The 12959-nt window shown below is 38.8% G+C and overlaps 1 protein-coding gene across 2 annotated transcripts; it reads left to right on the forward strand.

Moving 5' to 3' along the window:
- Positions 1 to 3820: 3820 nt before the first annotated feature.
- On the forward strand, positions 3821 to 10786 carry SIKE1 (suppressor of IKBKE 1). 2 transcript variants are annotated; one of them, XM_004330980.3, is made up of 5 exons: positions 3821 to 4065; positions 4299 to 4404; positions 5331 to 5473; positions 6674 to 6787; positions 8672 to 10786. In XM_004330980.3, exons 1-5 carry the CDS (start codon positions 3907 to 3909, stop codon positions 8771 to 8773), a joined length of 624 nt encoding a protein of 207 aa, XP_004331028.1. In that variant the 5' UTR covers positions 3821 to 3906; the 3' UTR covers positions 8774 to 10786. The 2 variants fall into 2 exon arrangements, with proteins under 2 accessions (XP_004331028.1, XP_019775562.1); XM_019920003.2 differs by lacking the exon at positions 8672 to 10786 and adding an exon at positions 8315 to 8537.
- The last annotated feature ends 2173 nt before the right edge of the window (positions 10787 to 12959 follow it).

Consider the following 12959-nt stretch of genomic DNA (forward strand, 5'->3'; position numbering starts at 1 on the left):
GCTCTGATCCAAATCCTTAAGGAAGGGCCAAGAGTCCAACAGGGAAGACCAAATACTGATGACAGTCCAATGAGTAGGAGCAGAACTGTAAACAAGAAGTGAAGCCAAGAATCAGAGTCAGATAGAAATAGGGTTGGAGAGGAAACGAAGTTTAATACTTAGACACAAACAGCACCAGACTGTCTCCAGCTAACATTATCACGTATGCCAGACGGACTTAAAGGTGTAGCATTAGGTGAAGCTTCTCACTCCCCACAGTCAGACCTACCCTGTGAAGACTGACAAAGCCAGGATTGCCCCAGATTTCTGCCCTCTAAAAAGGTCCTAACATATCCTGGTAAGCTTTAGTCAAGGTTCCTTGGGCTACAAGTATAACCTTCAAATTCTCCCCAAGTTCTCCAGAATTGAGGTGATCACCTTTATCTTTAATGTCCAGCTAACATAGCCTAAGCCCCCATCCTATGTGACCTCAGGGAGTTCTGTCCACTCCCTAAGTATTTCTAAGATTCCTTGGGAAATGCTTACATGTTCCACAAATATATTATTGTTTCTTGCCATCTCTTACTTCAGTCTACTTCCCTGTGTTCCTCACAAGATCTCTTCATGCTATCTCAAAATCATTTCAACATCCTACCAGGATTATCTCGCTAAAGCTTTGCCCCAAGTGTAGACTTAAGCACCTACCTAAAATCCCTAAGTACAGCTAACCTGAGGCTTTAGTATTTATAAACTTAACTGCTGGCTCAAATATAAAAGGGACTACAACACGAGGAAAGATGATCATTTAAACCAAAATTTTAATTATCATTGCCCTAGAATCTACTGGCAATACTTTATCCCTGAGGGTTCTCTACCAGTGAGCTCTCTCCTTATCCTCCAGCTGGTCATGGTGTTGTAGAATGGCAGCTCTCCTCCCAAAATCAGGAGTCACTTTAGCATTATCTTTTCCTTTCCAAGCCATGGGCTTTCGCTCTCTTTCTCAGACCCAGCCAGAGAAAAAGCTGGCCTCTAGGTAGGGGCCACATTTTCTCCTCAAGGATGACTGATAGTGGGAACAAGCACTGAATTCAGGAAAGATCTCCTATTTCCCACCATGCAAAGTATGATATGGACCCTGGCTCCAGGAAGCCAATCCATAATAGTTGACAGCGCAGTTTCCAAAGTCTGACTCACTCAGCCTTAACTAGGCCCATGTGTGGTGCACTATCCTATTTCGACACTTCATGTAAGATCCAGTCCAGTTCCTTTTCACACACTTTCCTCCAGGTTATAGTGAAAAGAATTTCAGACCTTCATGCTCCTCTTGTGGACTATCCTCCCAATCTATTATAAGCAAATATTTATACCAAAAACATGCACACTCCTAAAGAAAAATAGTAATTATATTCTGTCACAGAGCAGCCTAAGACTGGAAATATGAAGAATACTATTAACTCTAGGCAGTCAGTTTTATTAAAAATGCAATATATGTGCAAAAGATGCACATAATTCATTCAGACCCTGCCAGGAGTATATATAATATACAGTATATGGATCTTATTACCTTTCTAAAGTATTACATTTTCTGAATCTCAGAACACATCATGTCCCAAGGTTTTGAATAAGGAATTATGGACCTGTGTAATCAAAAGCTGACTTAAGGAAAGTGGTCAATATCTGGAAAGAAACGTTTGAGCTAGATAGATAATACTAAAGCTCTCTGATGCATAAGACATTGTTTGCAGGAAATCTAACCTATATGGTAATTGTGAGGATTAAATAACTTTACTATAAAGTCCTTAGAACAGTGACAGACACAGAGTAAGCACTTAACATCAGTATTGCTGTCAATACTGATAGCAATTCTGGATACAATCCTTTCCATAGACCAGGTGTTAGAGACAGTTATGGTACCATAGAACTAGTATACCTTCTAATGTAAACGTTGGCCTCCCAGGTTAGGAAAAAGGGGGGAGGACAGGATCTAGGCCTCCTGAGGCACAGCATAGAATGGTAATCGGAAAAAAATTCCACAGGATAGCATAATAAGAAGTAGAATTCAATAGAGTCGATTACATACTTTTGTGGCTTTCTAATGGACCTAAAATGTCGTCTTCCAGATTTCAGTAGGAACAGATTGTATGAGTGTAACAAAAAGAGAATTAGAGAATTCCACTAGATTGTCTCTCCTAAGGGCCACTGCCTGTTGTGTATACTTAGCACCTCTCCTTTGCGTAATGTAAATGTTCTGTGGGACTGTGGTTCAAATCGTGTGGGAAAGTGGAGGAGAGCACTAATTGCTTGGAATTGTGGTTTTAGTAAAAGAATATATTAAAACATTGTTTGCAAACTCTGCAATTGTGGGATAGGTGGGCCAGCAGTATTATCTATAGGAGGTGTGGTAGGCAGATTTTCTTCCAGAATCTGCTGGGAATACAAAGATAAAAAGCCCAGTTCTCCTCCTGCACCCCCTTCTCTGACCTCTCACTGCTGTGACACTCTTGCCCCTTTCACCATGTTCCTAATCATGTCATTACCTTCAATTACTTATAAGAGTATGAACTCTTTCTCCCATTAGAATGTAAACTCCCTATTCACTTTGTTATACAGCAAAAACTAACACTCCATTGTAAAGCAATTATACTCCAATAAAGATGTTTAAAAAGAAAAGAATATAAACTCCCTAAGGGCCAAGACCTGTGTCATTCTCTGCTGTATTCCCAGACACTAAACACTGCCTGAAACAAGACTCTCCAAAAGTATTTACAGTATTAAAGTAATTAATGAAAAAGAACAAAGTTTGACACACAAGCTTGACAAGGTAAACTCATAAACCAATATAACAGCACAAGTCATTGCTGTTCTGGTTAAATTTATTTTCAATTAATAATTGAATTAAAACAGAAAAAAAAAAGGTAAGCAGAAAATAATGACTCCATCTCACACGTATTAAGATGGCTATTAAAAAAACAACCAGAAAATAGCAAGTGTCTACAAGGATGTGAAGAAATTGGGACCCTTGTGCACTGCTGGTGAAAATGTAAAATGGCACAGCCACTGTGGAAAACACTATGGTCATTCCTCAAAAATTTAAAAATAGAATTACCACATGCCCCAGCAATTCCACATCTGGGTATACACTCGAAAAAATTGAAAAGAGGGATTCAAACAGATAGTTATACATGTGTTCATAACAGCATTATTCACATCAGCCTAAAGGTGGAAGCAACCCAAGGGTCCATCAATAGATGAATAGATGAACAGAACGTTGTGTGAAACTTGAGGACATTATGCCAAGTGAAATAAGCCATCACATTATATGATTCCACTTGTATGGGGTAACTAAAGTAGTCAAATTCATAGAGACAGAAGGTAGAATAGTGGCTGCCTAGGGCTGGGAGGAAGGCAGAATAGGGGAAGTCTAATGGGTGCAGAGTTTCAGTTTTGCAAGATGAAAAGAGTTTTGGAGATGAATGGTAGCGATGACTGCACAACAACCTGAAGTACTTACTACTATTGAATGGTTAAGATGATACATTTTATGCATATTTTACCAATATTAAAAAAATTAAAAAAAAAAACGGTTACAATAACAATCCACATCAATCAAAACCAGTAGGGAAAGGAGAAACTCGGACTAGCCCAGCTTTAACACAACTCGACCACCAGGCTGTGGAAACAGGAAACCAAGGGCGGGGCAAGGGCAGGCTTCCAGGGCTGTGCCCTGGGCGAGACTCCAGGAAAGCCGCCGGTTGAAGCGGGTCACCGGCCGCCTAGGCTGCCACTGCGCAAGCGCATATCGCGGCTACCACCGAGGCGCCTTTTAAACGTACCCGGAAGTGACGTCTGTAAAGCTGAGACCGGCTCAGGGAGATCTGAACTCTTCGCACAGGTGAGCGGTTCTGCGACTGTCGTCCTGGGGCCGCTATGAGCTGCACCATCGAGAAGATTCTGACAGACGCTAAGACTCTACTGGAGAGGCTGCGGGAGCACGATGCAGCCGCCGAGTCGCTAGTGGATCAATCAGCGGCGCTGCACCGGCGGGTGGCCGCTATGCGGGAGGCGGGGACAGCGCTTCCGGACCAGGTCAGGCAGAGGGTAGGGGTCCGTGCCCTCGGGTTCCGGGCACTTGAGGGGTGGAGGGTGAGGTAGAGTGGGCACTCGGCCTGGAATTTTGTCCTGGTCCAAGAGGGCGGTGGTGAGAACGTTCTGCGGGGTCGGGGCTGAGGATGCTGCCCTGAAGCTCTGCCTCCTGCCTATTAAGTTGCATCTGCGGCTGTTCTCTTTAATGCGCGATTAGTCTGTCTCTGTTTGTCCAGTATCAAGAGGATGCATCCGATATAAAGGACATGTCCAAATACAAACCTCACATTCTGCTGTCCCAAGAGAATACACAGATTAGAGACTTGCAGCAGGAAAACAGAGGTTGGTCAGGCCTTTTTGTGTAGTTATGATTTTTTCATATGCAGTAATATTTGATAAGTTCTTGCAAAACTGTTCACAAAAGCGCACATTCTGTATGTATTTCCAAGTCAGAGAGGGGCATTGGTGGTTCAGTGGTAGAATTCTCGCCTCCCAAGTCAGTACTTTCAACAGGAAAGTTAGCCTGTGCTCGCCCAGTATCAGTAAAGTTTGTTACATTACCCTTTTCAAGGTCTTACTGATTTTTTATTTAAAGGCAGCTTATCAAAGAGGTGCTTAGTAGAGTTGAATTATTGCATGGCTTATTAGGTGTCCCAACATGGAGGCTTGCATAACAAGAGAATATCCTCAAGGACTTAAAATTTAATGTTTAAATATTAATTGAAATAAACATTAAAGCTAAGATTGAAGGTTTTTTTATGTTCCTTGTGCAAGGTGGAAGAGGTAAATCGTATCCTCGGGTGTATATTCTTGGGCTTGATGAATACATTATTAATGATAGTAGTATGAATAGTTATTTGTATATCAGTTTACAGAGGGCTTTCACGTGTATCATGCCATTACATTCTCACATCTTCATTTCGAGGTAGACAAGCAAGGTTTTTATTATTACAAGGCAGATAAGCAATAGGCTCAGAGAGGTTAAATGATTTGCTTAAGAGTCGTAATCTAGTGACTCACAGAACTAAACTTAAACTCATGTCTTCTGAGGCCACATCCCATGTTGTTTCTACCAGATTATGCTGCCACTGCCTAGAAAGATATTTTTCACATAGACCATAACTGTTGAGTTCTGTGGACTTAAACACTAACTTACAACTTTGGATTCATAATGTTACATGAAGTGTCATAAAATTCCAACTGTTTGAGTTTGGCTTTAGGACGTACCTCTCAGACATCACTGCCAAGTTATTTTATTTTTTTGATAGAGCTATGGGTTTCCTTGGAGGAACACCAGGATGCTTTGGAACTCATCATGAGCAAATACCGGAAACAGATGTTACAGTTAATGGTTGCTAAAAAAGCAGTGGATGCTGAACCAGTCCTGAAAGCTCACCAGTCTCACTCTGCAGTAAGAAACTTTGATGAATACATTCTAAATGAATTGAAATCTTGAAATTGTTTTAGATTGTGTGTTTGCTTTTGAAGAAAAGTAAGCTTGTTTTCCTTTCATGTTTATCACATTTGCTGTAGGTTTTACTATAGCTTTGTAAAGATATGAATAGAAAGAAGGGGGTAAAGGGCTGCTCAGGGCCTTTTATTTGAGTAAGACTAAAGTTCCTCCCCCCTTCACCAAGATCTCTTTTCAAGATGTTAATGAATGCTTAGTTAGCTCTTCCACCAAACAGAATGCCAGTTAGTGTTGAAGGTGCTCAGTAAATACTTGGGTAGTTATTGTACATTTCACTGGTCTGTAAGCTCCTTGGTTGTAAGGAGCATGAATTCATCTTTTATCCCTAACATAGTACTTGGCACATAGCAGGGGGTCAGTAAACTTTTATTAAACTGAACTACATAGCATCATACTATGTTGTTAGGAGAGAGAAGTATGGTTTAAAAAAATAAAAGACATGGCATAGTTTCTATACTTTGGTTGCTTATGATTTAATTTGGGAGACTGAGTACTTGTTCTTAAGTTTGTAGAGTGCTTCAGAGTTGTCATTGTACATTCACAGGTACTATATCATTTAATCCTAGATTAATAGATTGACACCTCACTATTTACTGCAGTGGAATTTATGGAAGATAAGTTTCATCTTAGATCCCACTTGAAGCATTTTAATGACTTCAGTTAACTAAAGTCATAGGGCACAGGGATATTTTAAATATGTGAATGGCTTACATCTGGACAAGATAATAATCTGTGGTCCAGAGGAGAAAACTTGATCCTTGAAGGAGACAGAGTTTAGCTTTTATGAAAAACTTGCTAAGAGATATGTCCAATGATAGAATAAGATACTTTGGAATATGGTAAGCTTCCTGCCAATAAAAGTATTCAAATTTAAGTTAAACAGCCATTTAGAGATAGTGTCCAGTGTCCAATGGGTGGTTAGACTAGAACTGATCTTTTGAAAACAAATTATCTGTGAATATCACAAGATAACTTTATTATGGCTTTACCTCTGAGGACTTAGATTGTAGTGAAACTCCTTTGTAACCTCTGTACCACAGATTAAATGAACTTTTAACATCATAATGCACATGTTTTCATGAACTTCCTATCTGTAAAAAAGATGACTTTTTCACCTTTTTATTCTTAATATCCTCACAGGAAATTGAGAGTCAGATCGACAGAATCTGTGAAATGGGAGAAGTGATGAGGAAAGCAGTTCAAATGGATGATGATCAATTTTGTAAGATTCAGGAAAAACTAGCACAATTAGAGGTAAGATTGTTGATACTTTAGGTTCACAATATTTTACGGAGATTTCAGACTCTGGAAGATACGCCATCACTGTATTATCACTGTTATGTACTGATGTTTCCTTTGTGGTCTGATTTAAAATTAAAATACATCCTCCATACCCTTTTCAAGAAAGGAAATGTAATCAGCAGCAAACAATGAAAATGCCAACTGTGTATTAGCTAGAAATTGAGATATCATATTGAGAGGGTAGAGAGAGTGGAAGGGACAGATTACATGTGAGCTAAGGTGCCTCATCTGCCATAAAAAGAACTCAAATAGGCAATGTCTAAACTTCATGATCAGGAAATAGCAGTACCGGGCATATTATGTAGAATTATGGAAGTAAATACCAAAAGAAATAGATAAAAATATTAAAAGTGGTTGCCTTTGGGAAACAAAGTCAAGGGACTGCAGTCTATTTTATAAGTCTTATAGTCTTGATTTTTTTTTAATTAATTTTTATTGGATAGTCTTGATTTTTTTTAAAAGCTATTTTCTGTAATATTTTGATTAAAAATGGGAGTAATTTACAAAGAAAGGCCTGGGGTGTTAGTGTGCCCATAAAATTGTTAAGGAAAAGCATTACAATAGATCAGCAGTCCCCAACTTTTTTGGCACCAGGGACTAGTTTCGTAGAAGACAATTTTTCCACAGACTGGGGGTGGGGATGGGGGGATGGTTCAGGCAGTAATGTGAGCGATAGGGAGTGGCAGATGAAGCTTCGCTTGCTCACCTGCCACTCACCTCCTGCTGTGCAGCCCGGTTCCTAACAGGCCGTGGACCAGAAGCCATCAGAGGCCCGGGGGTTGGGGACCCCTGCAATAGATGATTTGAATGTTCCTTATTACAAGATGCTGTCATGGGCCCTTTGAGAAATACTAGAGAGAAAAAGACAGGGTCCCTGCTCAGAGTCTAATGAAAGGAATAAGACTAGTAGTATTTTGGTATGAAATGGTATATAAATGCTAGGAGAGAGATACAGAGTATTGAGGGAAGCACTTTATATGGTACAAGGTTTAATGACCATGGGCTCTAACTCTCAGTGAAACCTGAAAATGCTGTGGCTTCCCAGAATTTCCTGCAGAGAGAATAAGGATGAAGAGTGCAAACTGCCCTACTTGGAAATCAAAGGGAGTGGCAAGGTCCCAATTAGGAGCTAGGAGTTAGGTAAAATGATAGAATGATCTTGTCTACGCCGTCCCTAATTTATCTCACTTATGGAAACAGCCTAAGGAAATGTGGGACAAATTTTACTTAATATTTTAAGTGGAAAAAACAGGGGCATTGGATTGAGACCCCAGCAATACCACATCTAAGTTGTCTAAGTTTGGACAAGTTTTTGGACTTTTGTGGGCCAGTGTCCTCATCTCAAAGAGAACACGGATGTAGGCAATGGTACTTACCCTACCTATTGTGTGAGATAATAGATGTAAGACACGCGTGTGATACCTGGCTGTGTGCCCAGTGATTCTTTTCCCCCTTTCTTTCCTTTCTCCAAAACCGTAGGACGTCTAGGAGAGAAGATTGAGCAGAGTGAAATTATTATTAGGAATTTGAAAGATAGAAGAAACAATACTAAAACTTGTGGGAACTATAAAGAGTTTGACAAGCAGTGAATTCCTCAAGTGGAGAGGGACCTTGTTTTTTTCTGTGTAGTCCTAACACGTGGCATGTGGAAATTACTCAGTAAATGTTTTTTAAATGAATAAATAAGTAGAATTTTAGGAAATTCTCAGTTCTTTTGTTTCCTTAAAACTTTTAAAATTAAAATAATATGCTTTCTGTTTCAGGCCCAAAACAATGTGTTCTGATGCAATTTGACAGTCAAAATACCTGAAATGACCATATACTTTTTTTTTCCAGCTTGAAAATAAGGAACTTCGAGAATTATTGTCCATCAGTAGTGAGTCTCTTCGGGTCAGGAAGGAAAACTCAATGGACACTGCTTCCCAAGCTATCAAATAATTCAACTTCTGAATGACGGCTAGAGATTGTTTATCGAGGAAGGAAGTTATTATCTCTCTATTCGAGTATTGTCCATTCAGTGTCTTGCCTCAGACTTGATTTAACGTTGATTAAATGTATCAAGTGGCAGTTTAGAATTCGCAGTCAAAAGTGGCTGTCCACGAAACAGTTTTGGGGTATGTTAGTGAAAATACTCACTAAAATACACTGAGTTTCACCATTCCTTTCTCTAAGAGACTACTTTTAATTTTCATTTCTGGGACCTCAATTTATATGAACTGTTTTCAGTTCATTTTTGTTCTTTCATATCTCTGAAACTTAGAGCATTTTATTATAAACCAGCAATTTTATTTTATATAGGATTATAAATTGCAATTCTTAAAAATTTTAAAAAGAGATTAGCTTTTTCAATATATTTGGCATAAACCTGGATTTGTTTCCATTTGAGAAAAATAATACAATTCCACAGAAGTAGATTGGCAGATTCTCTAATTTGTAATGTCATTCACCTTTTTTGATGTTTTAAGTCTCTCTGGTGCTAAGAGTTGGCACTTTATGGCCTGGTGTCTTTACTCTTAATTTGAGAGAACCTATTGCTAATCCCTGGGAAACATACTTGAAAATAAGTCAACTGTTTTTTTTACTAGTGGTAGGATAATCATCGTATTGTTCAAAGAATGCTGAAAAATTTGTCCTGTGTGTGTTTACACACACATGTGCTCTTAGTTCAGATGCTAAAAGTAACTTTTATTTATTCTATTAGATGTTAGTAGTCAATTTTTCAATTTTGTCCTACTAGGAAATCTTCAGCTTGGGTAGTTTACCCAGTGTGAAGAAGATATAATTGGTTTATTCACATCATAGTTCTTAGGTACTACATTCTACAGTTTATATATAACTTTCATTTACAGTTAAGAACCATCACTTACTTGGATGTCTTTCATTACTAGTACTAGTAGTTGGCTTTCTTTCTAGATCCATTTTTCACAGGAAGCAAAGTTGTATCACTTAATGAGAGTTTATTACATTCATAGAAGCTGTGTTGAGATTCAAATGCTAAGTGGTCAGCTAGGCCCACTCATCATTTCATTCCCCCATCTCAGTTTACTCACATTTCAAACTTATAAATTACTTCATGTAATACTATCAATTTAGGTTTGCCCCAAAATAATTGAAATAATGAATGCTAAACCTGTCAATATTTCCCAGTAACCGAAAGCACTATACTGCATGGGAGAGACACATCATTAGAAAGAGTTTTTTGTTAGTGCTTTGTGTGGTGTAACCTTTTTTTTGTACAGCCATAAAGAATTAACTCCAAATAAAACAACAGAATTTCTCCATGATATCCTAAGAGCATCTGATCCCAGTAATACCAAAGGACTTTGCCTAAAATGGTAGGCTGTAGTGAATCGGTATATGTCATTTTTGAATTTGTCAAATTTCTATTCAGAATCCTGCGAACAATTTCCACCCGAAGTGTGGACGTTTTTATCTCATTTCCTAAGAGTATGTAAACTTTTAGTCTAGCCATTTGCCTTGCAGTATATGTCCTAAGTGCCACTCTGTGTTCCACAGTTCCATTCAGGAGGCAGGTACCCTATACCATTGGTCAGCTGCCATGGCCAGTTTTCAGTGAAAATGATAAGGTAATCAAATGGCCCATTAAACTATAACATGGTGTCTGCTTTATGTTCCTTTAGAGTTGTTTGTAAAGTTCTTTACATCTCAGATATCAGGATAAATCTAAATGTTAACTTTTCCCCCTGGTAAATCAAAAGCTTGAAGCATGAGCCTCAAGAATTCTCAGCACCCTATATAATGTGAATTCTAGCTGGTGTTAATACTATGAAAATAGTGTGTAATTAGAAAATTGAAGGGGAGAAGGAATATTCTTGACTTTGGTCTGAATGGGTATGAAAGTTTATTTTGCAGTGGATGATGGAACTTGACTGATGTGCAAAATTTTAGTAAAAACTTATCTTTTCTAATAAAAATCTCATTTTGAGAATATCAGCTAATTTTACTCAGTAATGAGTCTAATTATAGGAAGTGCAAGGGTTTATTTTTCACTTATATAGCAACCTATCAGGTACACAGCGTTTTTCATAAATACTCTCTAATTATCACATTGTAGTTCAGATAACTATAAATAGTTGTTTCTGAAAGGTTTTAGAGGTTTCCTCATGGTTAGAAATCATAAGTTACATGATTACAAGTCAAAGTATAAAATTAAAACCGTTTGGAAGTATCTTGGAAAAATGCGTAAATATTATTGATACCTACCTTTATTACCTTATATTAATACCTTATGCATAATTTGATTCAAACATTGAAGATCTATTTCAGTGTTCCTCAAAATGTGGTTCACTGACCTACTACAATAGAAGTTTGGGGATGGAACCTAGGAATTTGTATTTTAATAATCATCCCAGATAACTTCTAAGGACACTAGTTTGAGACTGTCTAGTTTACTATGTTAGGCACTTGATTTGGAGTTATGAATTTTAAAAAGCAGGGGGGAGGCGTTGACAGTGTTTTTGAAGAAAAATCTGGTAGAAGAGGCAAACAATGTGATAAATCCAATATAAGGATGTATAGAGTACAGAGGAGGGACTATTTACAACTTGAGAATCCAATAGAGACAAAATGAGTAGAACTAGAAAGCTTAGTGCTTTCTAGTTATTATATAATCTCCATTTCAACTGTACCTCATTTTACAGATACTCAGGCACGAGGAGGTTGTTATTATTCCAAACTGAAACCAAGATTCAAACCCAGACTTAAACATATTCTTAACCATTAAGTTAAGATTCCTTTAAATGCCAAATACTATTCAGAGTTCAAGTGGTTCTTGAGAGGAAAATCTATTTTATTAATGGTGCAAAAGATACACCACAGCCCATATATTAGAAAATTTCATGAATTTAATAAATGGAGTCTTAAGGAATGAGACATAATTGTCATCTGTTTTTTAGAGTGGTGTAGCTGAGAGTATGTGCGTGCAACTGAAAAGAGCAATGCTTAGAGCTTCCCTGGTGGCGCAGTGGTTGAGAGTCCGCCTGCCAATGCAGGGGACACAGGTTCGTGCCCCGGTCCGGGAAGATCCCACATGCCGCGGAGCGGCTAGGCTCGTGAGCCATGGCCACTGAGCCTGCACATCCGGAGCCTGTGCTCCACAATGGAAGAGGCCACAACAGTGAGCGGCCCGCGTACCACAAAAAAAAAAAAAAAAAAAAAGAACAATGCTTAATCAGTGCTTAACAATCCTTACTGTTGATACATACAGGAAAGGGTGCAGTTCTGTCTTTCAAATCTGTCTCCTTAGCATGTTGTTTTTCAGCCTTCATGCAATTTTCTTGTTGCAAGAAGGTTGCTGCTCTGCCAGAAGTCATGTCCATGTTTGAAGGCAGAAAAAAAAAGGGAAATGTCGTATGCCAGCTATATGTATTCTCTTTTATGAGGAAAAGCAACGCTTTCCCAGAAATCCAGACAGACTTCCCTTTGTCATTTGCCTGACCTGTTACATGGTCACTTCTAGTAGCAAAGGAGGCTGGGGACATAGCTGCCACAAATAAAATCAGTATTCTATTAGCAAAGAGGAAACAGTATTGGTAAAGCAGCTAACAATGTCTGACACAAGTCCTCTTACACTGAATAGATTTTAACAAGTGTAAGCATTAGCCAAAGGAGTGTGTTGGTGTTGAGTGGCCAAGGAATGGGCTGCGGAAGACATCTGACATTTCTTTTTAGGCTGCCCATTATCCTAACTCCTATACTATAGTTAGGGAACCCATCACCTAATGAGGCAGAGCCTTCCTCCGTCCTAAAAAATTTGAAAGTGTCAGATGTTTTCCCAGCCACTTTGCAGCCAGTGAAGATACCTCTGCCTTAAAAGTTAGTGATACAAAGAAGCAGGGAACTATGCTGAATTCTTTGAATAAAGGCAGTGACTACAACACTGGCTACTACATCCACCTCCACAGAAGGAGCAGCAAGTGGCTGTACTGACAACATTCAGTATCCAGTGTCAGCAAAGTCAATGGTGTAAGCTGCAGTGTCTCTGCCCCAGTGGACACAGTGGGGTCTTCACTGAAGCAATTATCTGAAGTGATTATAGAGGTTGTATAGCCTCTAATTCTGGTTTTCTGGCTATCCAGAGATCCTGAGGATTACCTGAGAATTA

The sequence above is a fragment of the Tursiops truncatus genome, chromosome 1 (genome assembly GCF_011762595.2).
Source record: "Tursiops truncatus isolate mTurTru1 chromosome 1, mTurTru1.mat.Y, whole genome shotgun sequence".
Classification (NCBI taxonomy): Eukaryota; Metazoa; Chordata; class Mammalia; order Artiodactyla; family Delphinidae; genus Tursiops; species Tursiops truncatus.

Excerpts from the sequence above, each read along its gene's own strand:
- SIKE1 (XM_004330980.3), top strand. The coding sequence starts at position 3,907 with ATGAGCTGCACCATCGAGAAGATTCTGACAGACGCTAAGACTCTACTG. Across the intron at positions 4,066-4,298 it reads GGACAGCGCTTCCGGACCAG|TATCAAGAGGATGCATCCGA; the intron begins GTCAGGCAGAGG and ends CTGTTTGTCCAG. Across the intron at positions 6,788-8,671 it reads AAAAACTAGCACAATTAGAG|CTTGAAAATAAGGAACTTCG; the intron begins GTAAGATTGTTG and ends TTTTTTTTCCAG.